Source organism: Panthera leo, chromosome C1 (assembly GCF_018350215.1).
Source record: "Panthera leo isolate Ple1 chromosome C1, P.leo_Ple1_pat1.1, whole genome shotgun sequence".
NCBI lineage: Eukaryota > Metazoa > Chordata > Mammalia > Carnivora > Felidae > Panthera > Panthera leo.
In genome coordinates, this window is record NC_056686.1 from 23890445 (window position 1) to 23915426 (window position 24982).

The window sequence follows — 24982 nt, forward strand, 5'->3', positions numbered from 1 at the left end:
ACGTGAGCCCCGCCCAGCGTTGCTCAGCAACGTCCCTTGAGCCCAGCAACCGCCGACCACGCCCCCTAGCAACAGCTAGCCTAATCCTTGCTCCTGGCCGCCTCGGCCAAAAGAAAGGCGAGGGAAGGGGCTTGTGGACTAGGGCCAAAACGTGGGTGGAGGTCGTGTTGTCCGGTCCCCGGCCTCAAAGCAGCCTGCAGGATTTCGCTGTCCACCTCTAGCCCTCTTCGCTGGGTGAGGTGCTATAGGGCCGCGTCATCACGCCCATTTGCAGGGGGCGAAACTGACTCTCCGAAAGGAAGTTCCAGCCGACAGTCCAGAGGTTATTCTTCCCTGAGTGACCTGAGGAGGCAGCAAATGCTCTCCTGTCTCCCTGGAAGGGAGCCCTGGGCCTGGGGGGAAGGAGTTCACAGCCATCTTCCCCTTGACCTGCCCCAACTGTGTTAGGAAGATGACCCAAGTTCCCGACTCAGAATCAAGCTGCAGGTTGCATAGTAATTTGTGTCATTTACATATAGCCCGGAGGCTGTGGCGCTCACAAGCCCGTCGGAGCCCGTAAAGTTACCGAAGGAGCCCCGCCCCCTCCCCCGGTTCACAAGTCTGGTCTCCTTTCCTCTCTCCGCACCTCCCGCTCCTCCCCCCGCACCCTCTTCCAGTCCCTCGGGCTAAAATTCCATACCTCGCCCCGCCCCCAGCTCGTCCTCCGGTCCAGCTAGCCCCGACCTCCATCCCTAGGCCGAGGGCCCCCTCTGCTGTCGGCCGCGGGTAGGGCAGCAGCGAGCTCATGGGGCCAGAGAAGAGGGGAGCCCCCAAACAACCAACGCCCCCATCCTTCCCAGTCCAGCCCGGCCCTGAGCGAGGCTGATGCATGAGTAGACTTTCAGAGGGATGGACGGGGTACACCCCCTAAGGACTGGAGAAGGGGTCGAGGAGGACGGAGGGGTCCTCCCAGAAGTTCTCTCCCCAAAGCCAGGCCCTGCCTCTTTGCACTGGGCTAAGCAGCCAGAGGGCAGCTAGTTTCCAGATAGGTCCCCAGACTCCGTTCTCCCAGAGATGCGTTACAATTGTAGCTACTGTTAGGAGCTCATTCCAGGCCCCAGGCAAAGCAGCACCATCCAGCCCTCACACCAGCCTCCAACCCCACCCTGAATGCCCAACCCCCTCCACTCCCAGGCCAAGACCCTCTTTCTCCTGTACCAGTCTCTGGGGGGTTGGCAAGAGGCACAGTGAAGAGTCATCCTATATGGATCTCCCAACTTACCCAACAGAGACACACAGACATGCAATCAGACATACATACACGCAGGTGCACCCAGATGCTCACAGGCACATGCACACATAGAGACACTCACAGAGGCACACAGACACAGACACATGGGGAATATGATGGTACCCGACTATCCAAATGAAAAAAAAAATCCTGGTAACTGAAAAAAATATATTTTTTTTGGTAACTACAAAATTTACATTGCAACTTGCTCTCCTTTTTCTTCCTATCTCTAAATGCCTATGCCCCTTCAAAAGCCTCATTTCTCTCTCCCCCATCCTAGTCCTGCCTTCTCTCCCATCACTTCTTCCTCCTAGTTCGGAATACTTCCCAGAACCCACCATGGCAACAGCTGTGCCCAGGGGCACAGTGATGGTTCAGAATCTCAAGACAGGCAGCTGACAAGGCTGCCCTCTCCCTCCCCAGCACTTTAGCTCTGCTACATCTGTGTACAGAAACTCAGACACACCTGCCCCGACCCATACCAGGTCAGGCCCAGGGTCCCTCCTGACCAGCCAGAAGATGCAATCTGACCTTTGCCAAACTCTTTATTGAACCAAAAATCAACACCAAGCAGACTGCAGAACAGAAAGCTCCAAACAGCTGACCCTCCCTTTCTTCTGCCCCTCTCTCCCTGGAACAGCTCCGGATTCAGCACTGGGGAAGGAATCAAAGACTCTCTTCTGGTGGGTAATGAGGGTCAGGTCTCTCTGGGGAAGGAACACTCAGAGCCAGCTCCATCTGTAGGACCCAAAGAGTCAGGAGCTGGGCTTCGGGGCTCTGGAGCTCCAGGGGGCTGACCGAGTAGGCCGACAATTCCAGGGGCTGCAGGGGACAGGGCAGGAGTTGGGGCAAGGATCTCCTGGCCTGGGGACCTCATTGAGGCTTGGAGCTGATGGCTCATGGACACCAGGGATTCAAGATGTTGGAGCAGGGCCTGGTGGGGACAGGAGGCTCTGTGGAGGTGCCGGCCATGGCCAAATGGTACTGCTGAATAGGGGTGCCTGGATTGGCACCGGCCTGGCTTGGGGGGCCACTGCCCTCGCCCGGGACTCTGCCAGGTCTCAGGCTCTTCCCACAGTCTCCCCCTGCCTCTGGGTGGCCTCTCCCAAGCACAAATTCCCCTTGGAGCCAGGCTGCTATTGCCCTGGTTCTGCTGCAGAGTATCCCTTGGGGGATGGGACCCCTTTGGGGCCACATCGGGACTCCTGTGCTCGGACTGGTAGCATCTCATCTCCACTTTCCTGTTGAAGGAGACCATCTTTTGAACCTTCCGCCACAGAGGTCTGGACTCTGCTGTGTCTGGAAGCCCTGCCTTGGGGAGCAGTACAGCCAGCACCAGGCTTGAGTGAGCAGCTTCCAGGCCTGGGGAAAGAGGAAGCAGAGAGACTCAAGGCCTGGTAGGAGAGAACACACCATCCCTAGAAGCTGCATTGTGAGTGCAGCAGTAGGTCTATGGTTAGGTGCCAGGAAGAGCTTTCCAGCAGCGAGATGGGGGTCCCTGTGAGGAGGAGGCTGAGCCCGTCTCAGGAGAGTCACTTTCAGCACGGGAAAGGGCTCACCTGCCTGCGAGTGGGGCAGTGAACCACACTCTCGCCAGGAAAGGCAGCCCAGAAAGGCCAAGTGCTCTGCCCGGGAATGGGTACAGCGTACCCATTGACACCCCACCCCCACCCGAGGTGCTTTACTGGAGCCATGCCCTGGAGATACCCTCCTGGGCACAAAGGCCAACCTTGGCCTAGGGTAGCGGTGGTGAAAACATCCCTCCTTCCAGTCTTAGGTGATGTTTTGGTGGTGAAAACATCCTTCCTTCCTGTCCTTAGACGATGCTTTCAGTCGACTGTTTGTGGGTCCTGCCTCTGTCCCGCTGTGTCTGCATGAAAGTGGCTGTCCCACGAGTTTCTATTCAGGACGCCTAGTTGAAGGGTCAGTAGGTGTTGTGTTCAAGAGCCCTGTTTCTGCAGCCAGGCTGCCTGGGTGTGAAGCCTGGCTCTGCTCCTCACTGGCTGAGTGACTCTGGACAAGTCATTTGCTTTCTCCCTACCTCAGTTTCCTCATGTGTGAAATCAAGAAACTGACAGTTACCGTTCTAATGGGGTTACTTTGAGGACCAAATGAACTAGTGTAAGTAGAGCTTTTAGAACACTGTCTGCCACACAGTAAGCAATATATACCTATCATTGTTGCCCCGCGTGCCCGTCTCAAGAGTTCCCTTCTGAGATGTGCCCTGCCTCCATGGCCACAGAGGTGACTGTCAACAATGCCCCATCTGGTCCCAGATGAGGGGAGGCAGGGACCGGCACGGGCATCAGGGCACTCACCGGGGCCTCCCAGAGAGCGCAGTCTGGCAGGCAGGGGCTGGAAGGCAGGCAAGGGCAGCAGGACCATCCCCACGTGTTCCACGGCTGCCAGGCCATGGCGCTGCTTATTGTTGAGGTAGGAGTAGAGCAGGCGGCAGTTCTGGGTGTCCCGAGCCCCGTGTGGGCACAGCCTGACCACGCAGATGTCCTACAGTTGCAGGAAGGGGAGTGGCTTTTGCAGCTGCCATCTTTTCCCCCTGAGAACACCCCTGGTCTCATCCAAGCCCCCGAGAACCCCGTGAGGATGTGTGTCCCCACTTTCCAGAGGAGGAACCAGAGAGACTTGCCCAGGGTCACAGAGCATCTACAGTTATAGTGGGAACTAGACCCAGACACCCCGAACCAGGCCCCTGCCCTAGAGGAGGAGAGAGGGGAAGCACAGGGCTAAAGGTCCCGGGCCAGAAGGCAAGGGGGTGCCCAAGGATGGCAGTTACCTTGGCCTTGGCCGGGCAGATGTTGGCCAAAAGATCCCAGACAGTATTGGAGGGAATGCAGCCTGCTGAACGGATCACTTCGGGCAGGGCCTGGGGGCAGGTAGGATGGCCAGTCAGCCCCCTAGCTTCCCACCCACTTAGGGTACACTCAACACCAGCCACCACGAAGCCACAGCCTTCAGTGAAGAGGACGGACAGGCAGTACGCCAGGACCCCAAGAAGGTCAGTGACTGCCCAGGAAGCCCCGATTGCCCCTGAGGCCTACAGCCTATCCTGGCCAGGCTCCTACAGCTCCTCAGAAGCCCCTTCCTCCCTTCTTGAACCTCCCACCCACATCCAGTGGTTCAGCTGATCATTCAGTCACTCAACAATCACTCCTAAAGCTCTCCCCTGGATCAGGGAGGCACCAGACTGACTCCTCTCCCAGGGCCCTCTTGCATTATGCCTTGGGTTACAGGGAGTCCTTGACTCATGTGTGTGTCTGCAGGAGTGGGGCTGGAGTCTCATTTGCCCCATGCCTAGTACAGTGCCAGGCATAGAGAGGGTCCCAATGTCTTGTTTTAGAATGAGGGAGTGAAAGAATGAATGAATGAATGAATGAATGAATGAATGAAAGGGGTTGTGGGTAGCTGAATGGGCTGGCCAGGGTGGGAGGGAGACCCTGGAGAGCAGGGCTGGGGTACCATGAGGAGCCGACAGCTGTTTCCAGAGACCAGCTGGGCCTTGGCCCTGAACTGCTTGATGGAGAACATGTCCAGCGCTCCCTCCCAGGGCGGCTGGCTGGGCAGGGCCTTTGTGGGCCCGGCAGGCATCTGGAGTCTAGAGAGAGGGACAGAGAGACAGGGCCAGGCAGAGCAGGTTATCAGGACCTCCCTCAGCATCTCCCTACTTTTCAGAGAAGGTCCTGTGTTCCCGGTGTGTATGCTGGAACACTAGTCCAAGCACGGCCCGGTGAGGGGGAACCGGCAGACTGCAGTGACTGGTTCCAACGTACCGATGAGGAAACTGAGCCCCACAGCAGAAGCAGGATTTGCCCAAGGCCATAGACAAAGAAAAGTCCACGCTGTGTCTGCCTCCCCAGCAGGTGGCCTCCCCCACTGACCCTCTCCCACCCCCCGCCCCACACCTGTCCTGGAGCTGTGTGGGAAGCTTCTCCCTGGTTTGGGGCATCGCTGGAGAGGACACCAGGGTTGGGCTTGGGGTTCTCTGGAAGACACTGTCCCCTATCCTCCCAGTGGCTTTGAAGGAGGCTGGCAGTTCACACGAGGGCTTCCAGTCTACAAAGAACAGAGGCAGAAGCTGAAACAGGAGCAGGCAGCTAGATGAAGCCAGGCAAGGGCTTTAGAACCAGGCTTTGACCCAGGTTCTCTTCGAGGTGACCTGGGACACAGATATGCCCACCCTGCCACCTTCTCCCCAGGCCATGAATCCCTGCTGCTGCTGAGCCCCACACTCAGCCCCAGCCTGCCCACCACCCCTGCACCCATCCTGTGCCCCCGCCCCAACCCATGCAGATGCGGCAGCTGGGGTCCAGGAAATGGTGCTCATGCTGCTCCGTGGTGTCCTCGTACTGCTCCGTGGTGTCCTTTGACGTGGCAGGCAGGGCCAGTGGGCTACTGTCTACGGACACCATGGGTCCCTAGGAGGCACAGCGGGAGAGAAGGGTGGGCTGGGAAGGCGCTAAGGAAGTCAGCAGCTCTCCAGGACCAGGGAGCCTCAGGGATAGGGTTTCATTTTTCCAAATAAGACATTCTTTTACCATAAAGGTACTAAGAACTTGTTAAAGAAAATATAGAAAATTCGAAAATTACCAAAAAATAAAAATAAAAATCACCTCTTGTCCCACTCGTCGATGACAGTAATTGGTATTCTGGGTATTCCTTGTAACAGTTTTTCTATACCCAGGGCTTTGGGGGTTCTTTGACTAAAATAGCTGGGATCAAATATTCAACCTGTATTCCCACTGTGTCCACGAATGATCGCACAGGCGCCTGCCACACACACACGGACCATACACACTGTGGACCGTCGTGTACACATCTCCTCTATCGTTGGATGGGGGGATCATTCCCAGATCCTCACCATTACAAACAGTACTGAGGACATCCTTATGCAGAAAGTATTTTCCTAAACTTTCAACTATGTCCTCAGGACAAGGTTTTAGAAGCAGAGGACAGAATCAGGGAGAATAAACATTTTAAAGGCTTTCGATGCCCACTGCCAAATCACCTTTGTCCCTCATAATAGAAATGGCTTTTTAAAAAAAAACATTGCTTTGGGGACACCTGGGTGGCTCAGTCACTTCAGCGGCCACTTCAGCTCAGGTCATGATCTCACGGTTGGTGGGTTCAAGCCCCCCGTCTGAGCTGTCTGTGCTGACAGCTCAGAGCCTGGAGCCTGCTTCAGATTCTCTCTCCCCCTCTCTCTCTCTCTCTCTCTCTCTCTCTCTCTCTGCCCTTTCCCTGCTCACTATCTCTCAAAAAAATGAATAAACATTAAAAAAAATTTTTTAAAGCACAAATATTGCTTTAGGAAGATTTTTAAAGATTTTTTTAAACTCTATTCTTGCCTTATAAACCACCTCCAGAGTTGTACCAAGGCACAGGCTTTGGAGTCGGGCAGCTTCAGATCACAGCCCCCCATGACCAACTAGAGTGACCCCATGACCAACTAAGTGACCCTGGGCAAAGGGCTTCAGGGTCCTCATCCAGGAAACTGGCATCACCTACCCTGTGGGTCACTGTGAGATCTGAATGAGGCTCTGTTTGTAAAACGGGCACTTAGCAGGTGCTCGATAAGGAGTAAGATGTGATTCTGTGTTATTCTCCCCACCCCTTCTCTGCCTCTGTCTCCCTATCGAGCACTTCTTTCAGTTCCTACCTCTATGCTTGGGTTCAATTTATTCAGAAAACACAGGCTGGTTTGGGTTGGGGACTCCTTCCTGCACAGGCCGCAGTTCTGGAGGCTGGCCTGGTTATCGGTTTGCAGCGGGTGGGGGAGCGGGAGTTTTCATCTGTCATGTTCACTGCCATTTCCCCCATGAACAAGGCTCAAGGGGCCTGCGCTGTCCATCCTGGACACGTAGCTGACTAGAGTCGGGTGAACATCTGACCCACCGAACACCCAAGCAGAGCCACAGGGGCCTCCCGAGAGTGACTGAACTAAGCCAGGGGGGCGTTCTGATCATCCGCGGGAGCTGAGCTGATGAGTTCACTGATTTCAGGGCTGCCGAGCCACCATGTCGGGCCCCATGCAAGATGGAGGGGCAGAGGGGAGGAAGGACAGGATGGACACGAGGACGGAGCGGATCCCCGGCGACAAGAGGGGCTCCAGATGGGTCTCTGCCTGCCCGGAGCACCGCTAAGCCCTGCCACGCCACCGGAGAGAGCAGGGCTCTGTCCTCCGAGAACAGTCCCAGAACAGCCACTGCCTCAGGGCAGCCCTCCTGTTTCCCAACCAGAGACCTGGTGGGAATGGCTGAGGATGGGAGAAGCTGCAGTGTTAAGACTTAACCACCACTCGTGTGGGGCGCCCTGGCGTTAGGCCGGAAGGAGGGGACCGGCGCCGAGAAGGCCCGGACAGGCCACGCCAACAGGTCAATTCCACCCCGTGGAACTGCGGTAGCGACCATCGCCTCGCTCACCAAGCGGACCCTGGGCCTCACGGTCATCAGGTGACTTGCTCAAGGCCACCCAGCTGCTGAGGTGAGCGGTGGGACCCTGGGCACGAGCCCCATCAGTGCCAGGTCAGGCTGTCGCTTACCATCAGATCCTCCAGGGTCAGCGTCTGGTCCCCGTCCCGCGGGATCTCGACTTCACCCTTGTGGGTCAGTTTGAACGCCGGGAGGCTGCACGGCTTCTTCTGTTGCTGCTCAATGATCTCCAGGCCCTGGCGGGGGCCAAGTCACCCTCACTCAGCCAGGTGAGGAGGTCTCAGGCCCCCAAGGTATTCATACTCCTCCCACATGGCCCCTCTTCTGTGGGTCTCCTTCCTCTCCCTTCACAGTTCTGCTTCCACCATCCCCCTTCCCTAACAAGCCCTCCACCCTCAGCCCTACTGCTCCCATATTCCACTCAGCCACCCTCCAAACTCAAGCCCTGAGTCCTCCAGCAAGCCTTCCTGAACTTCACCTCCTCCTACAAGTCAGTTCTGCCTCCCACCGGACCCCAGCTTCTGTCCTGGGAAGAGTACAGTGCAGTCCAAGAGTGCAGGCTCTAGAGCACCAGCTGGGTCGTTACTAGAAACCCTCAAGGCAATGTGGTGCTGGGCAAGCACTTCACTGCTCTGAGCCTCGACTTCTCTGTTTTCTAGGAATTAAATTAAGAGCATTAGGTTAAACAGTGTATGCAGAATGCTCGGCTGGAGCCGAGCTCACAGTAAATGCTGCCTGTCATTCTTATTGCTGATCAATGTCATTCTATCTGAAATGTTTCCTGGAAGCCTGGAGGAGGTCTCATCCTCCCTGGCAGGGCTGGCTTCATGGGCGAGGGCTCCATGCCATTGCACACGGTGCTGCACTTCATTGGGGTCCCACACATCATGCGGCCGCCATCTTGAAATTCTTAATAGTTGTTGAGCAAAAGGCCACATGCTTTTGTTTTGGACTGTACCCTACAAGTTACGTAGCTGTTCTGCTCCTGGTCCCCCACAGGCTCCTGCACAGAAGCTCAGCCTACAGTGGACAGAGTCACCTAGTGGATTCTAGGTGAATCTAATCAGCCCAGTGTCTTCCAGAACAGGGGCCTCAGCACCCCACTCCACCCCACTGGCCTACTCCCTAGATCAGCCCCCTCTCTTTCATGGGCCAGCAGCAAGCATTGTGCAAACATTCCCCAAAGCCGGCTCAGTGCCCACACCTTCCAGGTCCCTGAGCAGCCCCCAGGAAGGGAGAGAGACACAGACACAGGGTATACGGGGACATGACTGTGAAGCGTGAGGGCTGGGGGGTCCCTCGCCCAGCCTGAGGCACCAGGAAGACTTCCAGCCTTTTCGAGGGCTTCTGAGGCTGAGATGGAAACAGAGGAACCCCAGGGGGTCTACCCCCATCTATGGTGGATGACAATCCTGGATTCCAGACTTCAGACCATCATCCCCAGTACCCCCACCCCTGCCCCCAGCTCCACAGAAAAGCAAGTGGAAGATGACACCTCTCAGGGTGTCACCTCTCTCAAAGCTTTCCACCCCTAACCCGTTTCCATTTCTGCCTCTTTTCCTTTTTTTTTTTTTTTTTTTTTTTCGGTGGACAGAGTCTCTTTGACTTTCTCCCTGCTGCCCACTCTTTCTTTCCACTTCCTCCTTTCTGTTTCTGTCTGTCTCGTGCTCCCCGTATCTCATTCACTGTCCACCTCCTCACTGTCTCTGTCCTGCTACATCCTCTCCCCGTGTCCCTCCCACATCGCCTACCCTGACTTGACCCAGAGGCTCACCCTTTTCTCCTCCTGGTCCCGCCAGCGGGCCAGCTCTTGGGGGGCCAGCTGGGTTGAGCTCATCCGCACCAGGCCGTGGGGGGTGACATCGCCCTGAAGCACTTTGAGAAACAGGTCCTGCAGGGGCAGGTGGGGGGGGAGGCTGCACCACACTGCTCCGGAAGCCCCCACCCCAACATCCCCGCCAGGGCTTCCAGCCTCCGAGGGAGGGTGTGGCCTAGCCCAAAGTGCAGCTCACCAGATTGCGGGGGTCACGCAGGTTGAACAGCAGGCTGCGGTACTTGGTCTTGTAGCGGCAGTTGGCGGCTTGTGTCAGGTCGAAGAGGGCTGCCTCAATGTCAGCAGCGATGCCCCCCACCGCCTCCTCACTCAGCACCAGGTCTGGGAGCTCCCGGAGGCTGCGGGAGGGCAAGGGTGGGGCCACGACTCTGAGCCGGTGAGGAGAGTATGGACCAGGGTCTGGACCGACTGCGCTTTCTATCCTGGGCATTTTCCTATATATACACACATTTATTCTCACCCCAGCTTCGTGAGGAAGCAGTGTTATCATTCTGCACTTACAGATGGGGCGAGTGAGTCTCAGAGAACATAAGCGGCTTGCCCAAGGCCACACGATCAGTGGCAAAGCAAGATCTGACTGCTCAGCCCGCGCTCCATCGTTGGCCAGCGGAACTGGGATGGAGAAAGCCTGGGGAGAAGGGTAGAGCCTCAGGCAGGCAGGGGACAGAGCCCTGGCCCTGAATATAACACGGACTCTGCCACTGACTTGCTGTGTGGCCTTGGCAAAGTTCTACCCTCTCGGAGCCTTGGTCTCACCGTTGTAAGTGAGAGCTCTGGGCTCAGATCTGAGATGCTCCCAACAAAGGCTCACCGCGTCTGGAAGCATTTGCTGTGGGTGACAAGCACAAGGACATGAGCAGCAGCAGTGGTTTCATGGGAGAGCATGACCCTGAAGCCAGAGAGACTCGGGTTCAAATGTCAGCTCTCCACCGGCTCGCTGTGTGGGCAAGCGACCTCACGGCTACAAAAGGGGGTTAGTCATACGTTCAGAAGCCCTGACAACATGGCATGGAACCTGGGAGGTGAGGACAGCTGTGAGGATATCATGGAAGTCAGGGGAGCGGCGAGCGAGGCCTTACCGACTCCACAGCACCTCCCGCATGGCGTGGACCACAGCGCCCCGTACCCCGATATCCAGGGATAGCTTCTCCTGTTGGGGCTGAAGCTGAGCTGTGGGGAAAGAGAGTCACGAACTCCCGTGGGATTCTTAGGAGCAAGGGGAGGGAGCGACTCGATGCTCAGTCTCAGGGACCTGAGATGTCTGGGATCCAGCCCCAGGCAGCCAGTCCTCTGGTGAAGGACTCAGGTTGATGGGAGCAGGGGCAGGGATGACAGGGACAAATTCTAGCAGGGGCTGGGGCCAGAAGCTGGGCATGAGGCCCCGCCACACCCCAGCAGGTCCCTAAAAGACCAGCTGCTGCTAAGGCCTCCATGGCCCCTCACCTGAGTCCTCCCTCCAGTCTGGTTCAACAGGCTCCTCCTCTTCGGGCTCCCCTGGGCCGCCCTGGAGGGGAGGGGAGAGGAACGAAGGCCACACTCTGGGAGCAGCCTCCCGGCACCAGGGGGCCACTGCTCCCCCAGCCACCTCCCCACCTTCTCCCCAGTGGGCAGGAGAAGCAGCACTCACCCCAGGCCATTCAGCACAGGCCTCCTGAACAGGAGCCCCTTCCTGCAAGAGAAAGAGGATATGGAGAAGTGGGGGGGGGGTCCCTGAGGGGAAAGGAACGACTCCTCAGACGGCAGAAGAGGTCAGAGGCCACCAGAAGCCCATGCTGTCCCTCCTGAGGGTGGGGGCTAGAAGACCTTACCCACCTGTCGGCCAGGAACAAAGGTCAGTGACTGCCCCCTCTCCAGATGCCCTGGAGGCTCAGCCCCCACCCCTGCTCCCGTCAAGGTCCTGAATTCAGCTGTGCAGGAGAAAGCGCGCACAGGCCCCACCAGCCAGCCAAGTGAGGGTCTCACCTGTCTCTGGCTAGTATGTTCTGTGTGACACAAGCAAGTCACCCCATGTGTGTGGGAGGCAGTGACATCTCTGTGAAGCAGGGAGAAAAATCTCAGCAGGGAGTAGGTAGCATTGCCTATGTAAAGAACCTGTTCTGCGGCGCCCGGGGGGGCTCAGTCGGTTAAGCATCTGACTTCAGCTCAGGTCACCACCTCGCGTGTTCGTGAGCTCGAGCCCCACGTCCGGCTCTGTGCTGACAGCTCGGAGCCTGGAGCCTGCTTCGGATCCTCTGTCTCCCTCTCTCTCTGCCCCTAACCCACTCATATTCTCTCAAAAATAAAAAAACGTTAAGAAAAAGAAAAAGAAAAAGAAAAAAGAACCTGTTCTGTACCTGGCATCCAGTGGGGCCCTGGGCCACGGGCCTTTCCTTCCTTCTGGACCTCTGGACAGGTGATACAGAGCTGGCCTCCATCATGTTCTCCAGAACCTCCAGCTTTGGATGTTGTGGCTCCCCTGCCTGGCCACAGCTGATGGCCCCCAGGAGGTGGACCACTGCCCCGGATCCAAGCTGCAGGGGAGGAAAAGCACTTCAGAACTGAGCAGCGCAGGCCCTTCGGAGGGCCCGTTTCACACTGTCACTCTCCCCTATGGCACCGTAAGCCAACATGAGGACAGAGAATATGTATGTCCTGGGCCCGATGCCTAGAAAAGGCCTGACACAAAGTAGCATTCAAGAAATGTTTTGCTGACTGCATGGCCTCTGTCCCAGGAGAGGAGCCTGTCTTCATTCTTATCCTTTCACCTTCCCTCCTCAGCCCCAGCCCTTTATGAGTATCTCAAGGTGCAAAATGGATTTGGGGCTTCTTATGAGCTGTAGAATCTATCCTGTTCCCCTTTTTACTTTGGCTGCCAGGAAGCTCAGCATTAACTTTGGGTCCAGCAGTTGTACCTTTCCAGGACTGGTAGAGAATAGAGGTTGTCATACCAAGATTTCTCCTTCTCTTTCCCCTTTTCTTTCTTACTTTAGGCTTTTATTCCATTACAAGTATGTTTGATTTCTTCTAATCTATTGCAAACCACGGAGAACTATCGTAAAAGCAGATGTGTCTGAAATCTAATCTTTGAATGAATTATCACGAATGGTCAGGTTCCAAAGTGTGGGGAAACTGGAAGTCTGAGGTTCAGCATCGTAGGGAAAGGGGAGTGCTACAAGGCTCTGGAGGACAGCAGGCCAGGGGGGCTGGGATTGCCTCTAGTGTGGACGATCCCTCCCACCCCACCGAATGTGAGGAGAGGGAGGAGGAAGGGCAGTAATAAAAAGCAAAAACCTACGTAACACACATGCTTCACCCCATGGGGCATTTTCATTTCCTCCTTGGAGAGAAAGGATGCAGAGATTAGGATTCAGAGGACCAGTGACCCCACTGCAGATAATTCACAAGAAGACACTCACACAAAGGTGTGAAAGATGTTCAGTGTTCGCCGGATTAGCAAAAAACAAACAAAAACCCCGAATGAGTGCCCTCCAATGTCCGTCAAAGGGGGAATGGTTAAGAAACCGTGATACAGCATACTATGGATTCGAAGTGGCCATTACAAAGAGTGAGTCATGGGCGCCCGGATGGATCAGTCGGTTAAGCATCCGACTTCAGCTCAAATCATGATCTCATGGTTCGTGAGTTCAAGCCTGGCATCATGCTCTCTGCTGTACAGAGCCTGCTTCGGATCCTCTGACCCCCTCTCTCTCTGCCCCTCCCCTTGTGCACACGCTCTCTCTCTCTCTCCCAAAAATAAACATTAAAGGGGCGCCTGAGTGGCTCGGTTGGTTAAGGGTCCGACTTCGGCTCAGGTCATCATCTCACAGTTCGTGGGTTCGAGCCCAGTGTTGGGCTCTGTGCTGAAGCCTGGGAGCCTGGAGCCTGCTTCGGATTCTGTGTCTCCTTCTCTCTCTCCCCCTCTCCCACTTGCACTGTCTCTCTCTGTCTCTCTCAAAAATAAACAAACATTAAAAAAATTAAAACATAAAAAATCAACATTAAAAAAAAAGAATGAGTCATAATAAAAACTTCTGGTTTTTCGTCAGAGGCTTATAAAGTAGCTGCCCCTGAAGAAAGCACATCACACACGATCTTATTAAGGTCTCAGATCAACACCATGAGGTATGTACTATTTCCATCCCCATTTTACAGATGAGGAAAACTGAGGGTCAGAGAGGATACGAAAAGTCCCACAACTACTAAGCAGCACAGCGAGGGATTAGAGCCTGTGTCTGTCTAACTCAAGCCCAGGCACTGAACTGCTCCTCTATGTGGACAGCACTGACAGATGTGGAAAGATTCGTGGAAAGATGTCAAGGCACAGAATTTGGAGGAAAAAAAAAAAAATAGGTTACAGAGCAGTATCTGTTGCATAAGCCCATTTATGTAAATACATATTTATAGACGCATAATGGAGGTTATCTCTGGGGAACGAAATTCCAGAGGGACTTTCACTTTCTGCTTGTAGACACTTGGGTATTTATGTGACTCCAAATGAGCACGTATTTCTTTTATAATCAGAAACATATTTTTTAAATATAAAAGCAAGTTTAGAACAATGCGTGTAGTGTGCTACCATTTGCGTTAAAAGCGAAAGAATTTTTAAATTTGTGTTTGCTTGAATCTGCATAAAATATCTCTGGAAGTATCCACAAACCTAAAAACAGAGGCTGCCGGTAGGAAAGGGACAGGGAGCTGAAAAGGAGACTTTCCACTTTTTTTTTTTTTTTTTAAACCATGGGAATGAATCAGCCTTTCAAAAAAGTAAATTAGAAAAAGGGGGAGGGGGGGAAACGGGACATCTGGGAAGGAAAGCAGGAAAGATATTGAGAACAGTCCTCCCTGGCTTAAAACTTTTGGACTGGCCCCTGTCTCAGGGGTCCGTACACCCGCATACTAGGCTCCAGAACAACAGGCAGCTGAATCCGACCAGCAAAGAACTTTAGATACTGGATTTATCAGACTAGAATACAAAATACATGTAATATGTTTAACCAAAGAAAAGGAGGAGTCAAATATATGAGTGAAGGGTAAAACAATATTAAACAATAACCAAGCAGATTTGGTTGGAAACCAAACACAACTTCTGGAAATAAAAACATAATAACCGTCAGAATTTAAGACTCAGTATCTAGATGGGGCGCCTGGGTGGCTCAGTCGGTTAAGCGTCTGACTCTTGATTTCAGCTGAGGTCATGATCTCACGGTTCGTGGGTTTGAGCCCCATTGGGGCTTTGTGCTGACAGCCTGGAGCCTGCTTGGGATTCTCTCTCTCCCTCTCTCTCTGCCCCTCCCCCACTCGCGCTCTCTCTCAAAGTAAATGCATAAACTTAAAAAAAATTTTAGGGGCGCTCGGGTGGCTCAGTCGGTTGAGCATCCAACTTCGGCTCAGGTCATGATCCCGCCGTTCGTGTGCTGACAGCTCAGAGCCTGGAGCCTGCTTCAGATTCTGTGTCTTCCTCTCTCTCTGCCCCTCCCCTACTCACACACACCCACTCTCTCTCTCTCTCTCTGAAATAAATAAACATTAAAAAAAAATTTTTTTTTAACCCAAGTCATTAAGCTCACTACAGTAATAGATTAGAGAATAAAAATCGTATGATTATCTCAAAAAATGCCGAAAACATATTTGGTCAAATGTATTGTCTATTCAGAATAATGAGCAAACCAGCAATAGAAGGGAGCTTCCTTAACTTGATAAAGGGCATGTTATATAAACACATGGCAAGCATACTCCGGTGAGATGACCACATTTCCTGGAAAGTCCAGAACAACACAAGGGTCCCTATTAGCATAGCTTCTTTCCAACATTACATTTCTTCTTGAAAAGATTTTTATTTTGTAATTTTTTTTTTTACCATTTTATTTTTAAGGAACCTCTACACCCAACGTGGGGCTGGAACTTACAACCCCGAGATCAAGAGCTACACACTCCACCAACTGAGCCAGCCAGGCACCCCTAAAAAAAATTTTTTTAATACATCACAAGTGAAATAATAGATAAATTAGAAAATTAAGAATTTCTCCAGCAATTCTATCTCCCTTCAATCCCACTTTGATTCAACTGCCACTTCTCAGCAGAGTAGACACAGAAGAATTGAAAGCACAGACTTGAACAGATATTTGTTCCGAGCAGCATTATTCACAATAGCTGTAAGGTAGAAACCATCCAAGTGTCCACGGACAGATAAACAGATAAACAAAACGTACTCCAGGCAATACAACGGAATATTATTCAGCCTTAGGAAGGGATGGAACTCTGATACATGCTTACAGCATGAAGCTTGAAGACATTACGCTAAGTGAAATAAACCAGTCACAAAAGGACAAGTATTGTGCAATTCCATTTATACGAGGTACCAAGAATAGCCAAATTCATAGAGACGGAAAGTAGGACAGTGGTTATCAGGGGCTGGGGGAAGAAGGGAATGGGGAGTTATTACTTAACGGAATTTCAGTTTGGGAAGATGAAAAAAGTTCCGGGGATGGATGGTGGTACTGACAGCACAACAGTGTGAATGTAACTCAAAGCCATTGCGCTGTATACGTAGATATGGTGAACATGGTACATTTTACTAAAATGAAAAAATTTTTAAATAATGAAGAATTTCTGCCCATCAACAGATACTATAAGGCAAGCAAAATGTGAGCAATATTTTGGAAGGATACAGAACATAGAACTGACAAAAGGATAGTATCCAAAATATATCAAGAACTCCTACCGATCAAAAAGGAAAAGTTAGGGGCGCCTGGGGGGCTCAGTCGGTTGAGCGTCCGACTTCGGCTCAGGTCATGGTCTCACGGTTTGTGAGTTCGAGCCCCGTGTCGGGCTCTGTGCTCACAGCTCAGAGCCTGGAGCCTGCTTCAGATTCTGAGTGTGTGTGTGTGTCTCTCTCTCTGCCCCTTCCCCACGTGTGCTGTGTCTCTCTCCGTCTCTCAAAAATAAATTTAAAAAAATTAAAAAAAAATTTTTTATAGACGAAGTATGGAAACAGCCCAAATGTCCATTGATGGATGAATGGATAAAGAAGATGTGTTTGTATTACTCGGCCATCAAAAAGAATGAAATCTTGCCATTTGCAACTACGTGGATGGAACTGGAGGGTATTATGCTAAGTGAAATTAGTCAGTCTGAGAAAAGACAAAAATCATATGACTTCACTCATATGAGGACTTTAAGACACAGAACAGATGAACACAAGGGAAGGGAAGCAAAAATAATATAAAAACAGGGAGGGAGACAAAAGAGAAGAGACTCATAAATATGGAGAACAAACAGAGGGTTGTGGGAGGGGGGATGGGCTAAATGGGTCAGGGGCATTAAGGAATCTACTCCTGAAATCATTGCTGCACTATATGCTAATTAATTTGGAGGTAAATTCAAAAAATAAAATTAAAATAAAAAAATAGAATCACAGGGGCGCCTGGGTGGCTCAGTCGGTTAAGCGGCCGACTTCGGCTCAGGTCATGATCTCGCGGTCCGTGAGTTCAAGCCCCGCGTCGGGCTCTGTGCTGACAGCTCAGAGCCTGGAGCCCGTTTCAGATTCTGTGTCTCCCTCTCTCTGACCCTCCCCCGTTCATGCTCTGTCTCTCTCTGTCTCAAAAATAAATAAACGTTAAAAAAAAAATTAAAAAAAAATAGAATCACAGAGATATAAGTACAGACATTGTATCAGAGAATAAAAAGAGAAGAGGCAAGGAGGATACGTTGGAGGCAGTAGTAGAAAGGGGGCAAGTGACTTTTACCAGGTTTCTGATGGGAGTTTGGGATGCTATGGTTCGTCTTGATGGAATTATCCAGGGGATCTGTGGCTCTTGGGATCTGTCTGGGCTAGACTTAAAGATTTAGGGGCGATGTATTCTCCCAATTAGAGCACTCAAGTAAAAGTTCTACCATAATAGAGTTTGACAGAGTTAAGAAGTATAATCCCACCATATGTTACCAAGAAATCTTACTGGACCTCACTGTTCTATCTTTATTCTTCTTTTCCTTCTTCCTTTTATTTTTTCTTTTAACAAATCACTTTGAGGGGCACCCGAGTGACTCAGTCAGTTAAGCGTTTAACTTCCGCTCAGGTCACGATCTCACGGGTTGTGGGTTCAAGCCCCGCGTCGGGCTCTGTGCTGACAGCTTCGGAGCCTGGAGCCTGCTTCGGATTCTCTGTGTGTCTCTCTCTCCCTCCCCTGCTTGTGCTCTCTATCTCAAAAATAAATAAATATTAAAAAAAAATTTTTTTTTAATTTTTTAAGAAGGAAAAGTTAAACAACCAAAACAAAAAAAAATTTTGGCAAAAGACTTAAGAGGAATGGCCAAAATGTATGCAAAGATTCTCCTTAATATAGGGAAATGAAAATAAAAATCGAAACAACATTGAGACACTAGAGCATATTCCCACGGTGGCAAAAATTGAAGTCTGATGATATCAGGCGTTGGTGCAGATTTGGAGCCACTGGAATTTATACACTGCTGGTAGGAGTATAAACCGTTTTAACCACTTTAAAAAAATCTGGCATTGTTTAAGGAAAGCTGAAGACGTGTATACCTTATAACCTAGCAATTCCACTCCCAGGAATATTCCACGGAGATACTCTTGCTCGTACGTACCCAGAAACATACACAGAACTGTTCATCATAGCAGCACCAGATGGAACAGCAAAAAAATTCAAACAACCCAAATGTCCATATGGAGTCAATAAATAAGTCATGGCAATATTCATGCAGCGGGACACTTGCTGCCAACATCTAGGATCTGTATAATCTCGGGGAAATTGCTTAATCTCTCTGTGGTTCAGTTTTCTTATCGGTAAAACAGGGATAATACCAGTTATCTACTTCACAGGGTTGATGCAAGGTTCTTAGAACAGGGCCTGGAACACAGCACGCTGTCTCTGTCGATGCTGATGTTAAGATTCCCTACGGGCGCCTGGGTGGCTCAGTCGGTTAAGCGTCCGGCTTCAGCTCAGGTCACGATCTCGCGCTCCGTGAGTTCGAGCCCCGCGTCGGGCTCTGGGCTGATGGCTCAGAGCCTGGAGCCTGCTTCCGATTCTGTGTCTCCCTCTCTCTCTGCCCCTCCCCCGTTCATGCTCTGTCTCTCTCTGTCTCAAAAATAAATAAATGTTAAAATAAATAAAATAAATAAATAAATAAAGATTCCTTGGCTCATGCCCTCAGAGATCCCTTCCGGGTACTCGACCACACTTAAGCTCTCCACTTCCACTCAAGCAATGTTGTCCTTGCTGATCTCCCCACCTCACTCCTCCCCTCGAGACCCGACCCCATCTACTGCTCTACTCCCGTAACACTCCAAGCTGCCTCCTGCCTCTGTACTTTTGCCCATGCTCTGCCCTCTTCCTGATATGTCCTTCTTACCCTTCTCTGCCTGCTGAACACTTACTTCCTTTGCCCAGACCCAACTCAGGCAGCCCCCTCCTCCACCCTACCCTACCTCAAACCCTCCCACCCACCATTCCCCAAGGTAGACTCAATTGCCCTCTGGGTATCTAAGGTCTGCCGGGCCTCAGTCCCTACCTCTGGTTACTTGTTCACCACCCCCCATTGGACCATGAGATCCCTGGAGGAGCCCCTCTGCTTGTTAAACAAATTATAATAAAGTCCCATAAAAATCCAAACCCCATAGCCTGGCTCAGAGCACAGGCTCTGGAATCCCACGGGCCTGGATTCAAATACTGGCTTCACCACTTACTTGCTGTGTGACCTTGACTGAGTCACTTAACTTCTCTGAATCCCGAACAGGAGTATTAACACTCATATTTATTTATTTATTTATTTATTTATTTATTTATTTATTTATATTTACTTATTTTTGTTTTTATTTTTTTAAAGGAAACTGGTTTTGGTTTTTTGTTTGTTTGTTTTGTTTTAAGGTTGACTTATTTTTGTGTGAGAGAGAGAGAGAGACAGAGCATGAGTAAGGGAGGGGCAGAGACAGAGAGAGACACAGAATCTGAAGCAGGCTCCAGGCTCTGAGCTATCCGCATAGAGCCTGACGCAGGTCTCGAACCCACAAACTGCAAGATGGTGCCCTGAGCCAAAGTCAGACACTCAGCCGACTGAGCCACCGAGGCGCCCCTTAACACTAACTTTTAATGCTGCTGGGAGGATTAAATATGAGATGGTAACGTCACGTGAAGTTCCTGGTATGCAGTAAGCACTCAGTAAAAAAAAGAGCTGTTCTTAGGCTACCACCTGCTAGAAAGACACGCTCCTCTCGCACACATCCCTGCACTTGGAAGCTGCAGACAGCGCACCTGAGCCTGGACACCTGGGTGGGGCCAGAGGTACCTCCCCGGTTCTGGCGAGCAGAGCAGGGGGGCCCTGGCAGAGCTGCCCTCCCCACATCACCTGTTATTCCATCTGCAAAGGCTCCAGACCTCACTGGCCAGGAGCTCAGGACAGAGCCCCCGCATTTCACACCAGAAGAACACAACACAGCCAGCCTCTCATACCTGATTCCCGTTTCATAGAGGAAGCCACTATGACTCAGAGAACAGACATCTCCCATCGCAAGTGACCCTGTAGTGCGAAGCAGAGACTAATCTCGAACCCACCTGTCAGCCCCCAGCGCGAGCCCGGCTGCCTCCAGCAGAAGGTGCTAGGTCACTGCAAGGGTCCCAGACCGGCTGGACTCTCTGCCCACCCTTGCCCGCACCCCACTCAGCCCTGACCTCGGCCACCCATCCGTCCCTGTCACAGCCCCCTCTCAATTCTTGGCCTGAAGCTGGGAACCAGTTGCCATAGCAACGGGTTGTTTGGGAAGCTGTCCGGCTGAGTCAAGGATGGGGCCCGGAGGGGGAGGCAGCTGTGGGCTGCTTCCAGTCAAGGCAGGTGGGCACCTGGCGCCACCACAGAGCTCAAGCAAGCCCCTCAAAATGCCTCAGGCCCTGGAATCCTAATTCTGGGCATCTGGCCCAAATAAATCACCTGAAATGGGGAGAAACCAGATGCACAGGGACGTTCACCCCAGCGTGGCTTAGAACAGCACAGCACTGTATATGTCAATGATAGGTACCACTTTGGAGTGTTTACCTTGTACCAGGCACTGTGCTAAATGCCAAACACGTGTCACCTCATTTGCTCCTCACCGCCACCCTATCAGGTAAGTACTTTTAACACCCCCCCTTTTGCGGATGAGGAAATAATGCTCAGAGAGGTGAAGCCACTTGCCTAGGTCGTTCGGACAGTGGCAAAGCCAGGACCGGACGCCAGCCTGTCAGCATCCAGGCTTCGTACTCTTAACTACACGACGGCAGTCGGAAATGAGAAAAGGAAGTCCCAGCCCATCCTCTGGTCACACCAGCGCCTGTGGCTGTGACAAATATGTCTGCAGCCTGCTAGGATACAGGGCTCAGGGAAAGCACAGATTCAACAGAACAATACGTACCGACTTGGAAAGATCTCCAAACGCTATAATGCTTGAAAAATAAACAAAGCACAAATCCCACAACAATGAAGCATAGTATGAGCTTATTTATATGTGTGTAATAGATAGATGTAGATGTTCATAAAAGGACACTGGGGGGGGGGGGGGGGACTCTAACCGTTAACAGCGATTATCTCCAGACGAAGGGCAATGAGGCCTGAAAGCATTCAAAGGGACTTCCTCTTTCTGTGTTAACAAATTAATTGCGGAAAAAAATTTTTTTTTTCTTTAAGTAAGCTCTACACCCAACGTGGGGCTTGGACTCACGACCCCAAGATCAAGAGTCGCCTGCTCTACCAACCGAGCCAACGAGGCAGCCCCACTGTGAACATTTTTTTTAAATACCAAAAAAGCCGAGTTATACATCGGACATGTGATCCCGTTTCTAGATAAAGAAAAGATATGTATGCACAGGAAAAAGACGAGAGGAAGGACATCGCAAAAAGTTGGCATCGTGTGTTTTTTTTTTCTTATCTTCTGTGATAAACACATGCGTTTTTTTATTAAAAATTGTTTTTGAGCGATGTTTACAAAAACAAGGTAATAGCATTCTAGTGCAATTGTAATACCAAATAGTGGTATATCACACAGCAGCTCATGTGCTCCTAACCCAGTTTTCCTAATTTGCTGTTTGGCCCTGAGCTAGTCATTTCACCTCTCTGAGCCTCAGTGTCCACATCAATAAAATGGGTATACATCAACAGCCCCTACCTCATAGCGTTGTTAAGAAGATAAAGTGCTTAAAAAAAAAAAAAAAAAAAAAAACAAAACAGACGACGACGATAAAGTGCTTACCAGCACATGGTAAGCAGGCCAGATACCATGATCAACAGGGAAGCCAACAGGGAAGCTGCACAAACAGGCAGTATGGTGAGCTCTCAGGGTTTATACACTGGCTACGTCAATTACCAGAGGTGTGATCTTGGGCCAGTTACCTTACCTCTCTAGGCATCATGGGAATATTAAATCAAAAGTACCTACAACACATAATACATATTCAATGAATGTGATAAAACTTCCACTATGTAAGAAATATACACCAAAAGCAGGAGCGTCACCTTCTGCCTTTGGTGTGGAAACATGTTAGCTATGATTATTAATAAAATAACGATTATTCTAATTAAAGAGCAATGGAGAGAGAAGTAGTGAATACGGGGGAAAATGGCTGGGCATCGACTCTCTCACTGTGTGAGATTGGAGGAGTTTGTTAACTGCCCCGAGCCTCAGTTTCCCCATCTGGAAACATGTAGCTAATGCCCATCTTTTAGGGTTATTAACACTAAAGCAAACACAAATGTAACCTACATTAAGTAATTTACTTTGTGCCTTACGCTGTGCTAGGGGCATTATTTTACACCATCATCTCACGTAATTCTTAGAACAACCCCTATTAAATTGGAACTACTGGGGCGCCTGGGTGGCTCAATCAGTTGAGCATCCGACTTCAACCCAAGTCATGATCTCCTGGTCTGTGAGTTCGAGCCCCGTGTCGGGCTCTGTGCTGACAGCTCAGAGCCTGGAACCTGCTTCCGATTCTGTGTCTCCCCCTCTCTCTGCCCCTCCACCACTCATGCTCTGTCTGTCTCTCTCAAAAACTAAACATAAAAAAAAATACATTTAATTAGAACTACTATCCCCTTTTTACAGATGAGGAATCTTCAGCTAAAAAATATTCCAAGGCTACTCAGCTAGGAAGTGGACAGAGGCAAGATTTAAACCCAGGACTCACCAACTGCAAAAGATATCAGCAAATGTAGTTCATCTTCTCTTTCCTGACACGGTGGGTCTCAGTTTACTCATATATAAAATGGGCATGAAGGATAATGTCCATTAAGAACCTCTGTAGCTTACCTCTATTAAACTCCACCGCCAAGCATTGTGTGTTAAGACTGGCCAAGCCCTTCCTATCCCAACCTCTCAGACTCAACTTACCAGTTTGGGGAAGCTTCCTGGGCTGGATTCCTCTGGCTGGTCCCAGCTGGAGTTGTCTGTGCCCTGGTGCTGGGCATGGGGCGTTGGGCCCCTCCTCAACCTCCTAGCACACTTGGATCTTCTCTGCCCCACCGATGGGCCTGAGCGAGCTTTGCTGGCTGCAGGCTCCAGGGAGCTGGCGGGGGCGTCGGCGGGAGCAGGGAGTCCTCGCCCCAGCCTCCCTCTGGACTCTGGCTGAGCCTTGACATCTAGCTCCTCCTGGTTGTGCGAGACAGCAGGCCCGTCATCACAGCCGGCCCCGACTATGCGCTCAGCTTCTTGCCACTCTGTGAGAGCCTTTCCAGGCACTTCCAGGCATAGCACAGAGCTCTGTGGAGGATCCCGGGCAGCTGGCCCGAGGGACAATCCTCCGTCCAGCAGTGGGACCCCGACAGGGTCGTAGGGGCTCACTGGCTGGGCCCCATTCCCCGCAGTGGGCAAATGTTCAAACTTCTCAGTCCCCGAGACACATCCCACACAACTGCCACCTGGATCTCCAGGCCCAGACCCAGTGTCCTTGGGAGAGAGAGGACTGCAAAGGTCTCCCAGGGACTCCCAGTCAGCACCTGGTGGGGGGCCTCCCACACACTGGGGGTTGTCCCCACCAGGGGACCACAAGAAGCCCCCCTCCGCACCCTCTGAGTGGGCCTCACACTTCCTGTTTTCCTTTCTTGCCCCCACAGGGGCTGGGCCTGGTGAGGATGGCAGGCTCCTTTTGGGGGGCTCCTCTTTGCTGAGGGTGGGGCTTCTCTCATCACGCCCTGGAGAACTCCCACCTCCTCTGGCCTCTCCTGGCTGGGGGCAGCTTGTCTCCTCCAGCCCCGCCAGCCTCTCCCTGCCAACCAAAGCTCTCTCTGGGAGACCCACAGACGTGCCATGAGGATTCCCGGGCCGACTTTCAGCTAAGATGTCGTGCAGAGAAACCTGGAGCCTCTTGGAGGCCCGAGTCCTCCCCTGAGCAGGCACTATGGGCAGCTGGAAGTGGAGCCCAGGGACAGGCACCAAACCCTGGCTTTGTCTCATGGCTCGCAGCTCCAGGACCATCAAGTGGGCCTCCGCCTCCAGGCTGGCCCCAGGAGCACCCCCAGCCTGGGAGCCGGCACCTCGATGGGTCCTTCCCCTCAGGACCCTTTTCCTGCTGCCAGCCCAGACATGGGCCCCAGAGTTCACCCCTGGCACGCGTGGCCTGGGGCCTGACATGGAGCTGGCTTCTTCCACATCCTCCTGGAAAAGCCCACGGCTGTTGAGACTGAGGGCAGGGTCCTCTGTGCTGGAGCCCTCTGCAGCCCCCTCCTGAGACATGTCTGTCCACCTACAGGGGCCCAAAGCAGAACGCAGGCCCTGTGAAGAGACAGAGGAGACCCCATCATGCAGTGTCTGGCCGCCAGCCCATTCAGGACACCAGGCCAGGGGGAACCTGGGGGACAGCCTCCCCTCCAGGTGGAGGCCCCGGGGGGCCCTGCCGACTCTGAGGCCTGGCGGGAGACAGCACCCAGCGATATAAGCACCCCAGCAGGGCCTGGAGCCCCAGGTGAGGGAGGGGAGGCCCGCCATCAAACCGGGTCGAGCGACAGCGACGCTTCAGGGCTTCCCATCTCCGAGAGTTCACGCTTTTGCTTAACGGGGCTGGAGTAATAAAAGTGTCATTTCTTAATCACCTACTACGTGCCTAATTTCATTTCATGCCGGCGGCCACAGGTGAGGAAACTGAGACACGGGGACGTTTAGCGACTCACCAAAGGTCAGGACACGCAGATAGGGGAGGAAGAGCGGGGCTTCTCCCCCCCCCCCCCCCCCCCCACCAAAAGCCCAGCTCTAAACCACTGGGCAATGAGCAGTGAGTGGGAATAACTCCCTTCCCACCGATCCCGTTCCAGTAGATACGACTTCCAGATTCCCAGGCCTGACCTGGACGGTCCCCCACGGCTCAACGCGTCCAGAAGCTTTCACCTGGGCTCCGCGAGCTCCCCCTCCCCGGCTTCCACCCCCGGACTGGGCAGGAGCTGGGGTCACGTGAGGCGGGGAGCCCCGGGTGAGGGAGGGAG

At 52.3% G+C, this 24982-nt stretch overlaps 1 protein-coding gene and 2 long non-coding RNA genes across 8 annotated transcripts; 2 read left to right on the plus strand and 1 right to left on the minus strand.

Annotated features, from left to right (window-relative positions):
• The first annotated feature begins 26 nt into the window (after positions 1-26).
• LOC122227601 lies at positions 27-5066 on the plus strand. Of its 3 annotated transcripts, XR_006206141.1 has the most exons (6): positions 28-322; positions 1911-1953; positions 2521-2667; positions 3317-3391; positions 4203-4283; positions 4958-5066. It is a non-coding gene; the product is annotated as an uncharacterized LOC122227601 (long non-coding RNA). The 3 variants fall into 3 exon arrangements; XR_006206143.1 differs by lacking the exon at positions 3317-3391 and having other exon boundaries at positions 27-322; positions 2521-2702; XR_006206142.1 differs by lacking the exon at positions 3317-3391.
• On the minus strand, positions 1608-24924 carry SPOCD1 (SPOC domain containing 1). 4 transcript variants are annotated; one of them, XM_042952216.1, is made up of 15 exons: positions 24888-24924; positions 22899-24278; positions 11881-12057; positions 11175-11216; positions 10991-11051; positions 10627-10717; positions 9726-9885; positions 9488-9604; positions 7824-7949; positions 5568-5700; positions 5188-5338; positions 4745-4880; positions 4062-4151; positions 3589-3775; positions 1608-2632 (listed from the first exon to the last, which is right to left on the minus strand). In XM_042952216.1, exons 2-15 carry the CDS (start codon positions 24237-24239, stop codon positions 1968-1970), a joined length of 3477 nt encoding a protein of 1158 aa, XP_042808150.1. In that variant the 5' UTR covers positions 24240-24278; positions 24888-24924; the 3' UTR covers positions 1608-1967. The 4 variants fall into 4 exon arrangements, with proteins under 4 accessions (XP_042808150.1, XP_042808149.1, XP_042808152.1 ...); XM_042952215.1 differs by having other exon boundaries at positions 24846-24916; XM_042952218.1 differs by lacking the exon at positions 24888-24924 and adding an exon at positions 12822-12863 and having other exon boundaries at positions 22899-24413.
• LOC122227603 lies at positions 20335-23691 on the plus strand. Its single transcript, XR_006206145.1, has 3 exons — positions 20335-20642; positions 22614-22746; positions 23621-23691. It is a non-coding gene; the product is annotated as an uncharacterized LOC122227603 (long non-coding RNA).
• Positions 24925-24982: the final 58 nt, after the last annotated feature.

Excerpts from the sequence above, each read along its gene's own strand:
- SPOCD1 (XM_042952218.1), bottom strand. The coding sequence starts at position 24,239 with ATGTCTCAGGAGGGGGCTGCAGAGGGCTCCAGCACAGAGGACCCTGCC. Across the intron at positions 10,718-10,990 it reads AGACTGGAGGGAGGACTCAG|CTCAGCTTCAGCCCCAACAG; the intron begins GTGAGGGGCCAT and ends CTTTCCCCACAG. Across the intron at positions 9,886-10,626 it reads CGGGAGGTGCTGTGGAGTCG|CCTCCGGGAGCTCCCAGACC; the intron begins GTAAGGCCTCGC and ends GCCCTCCCGCAG.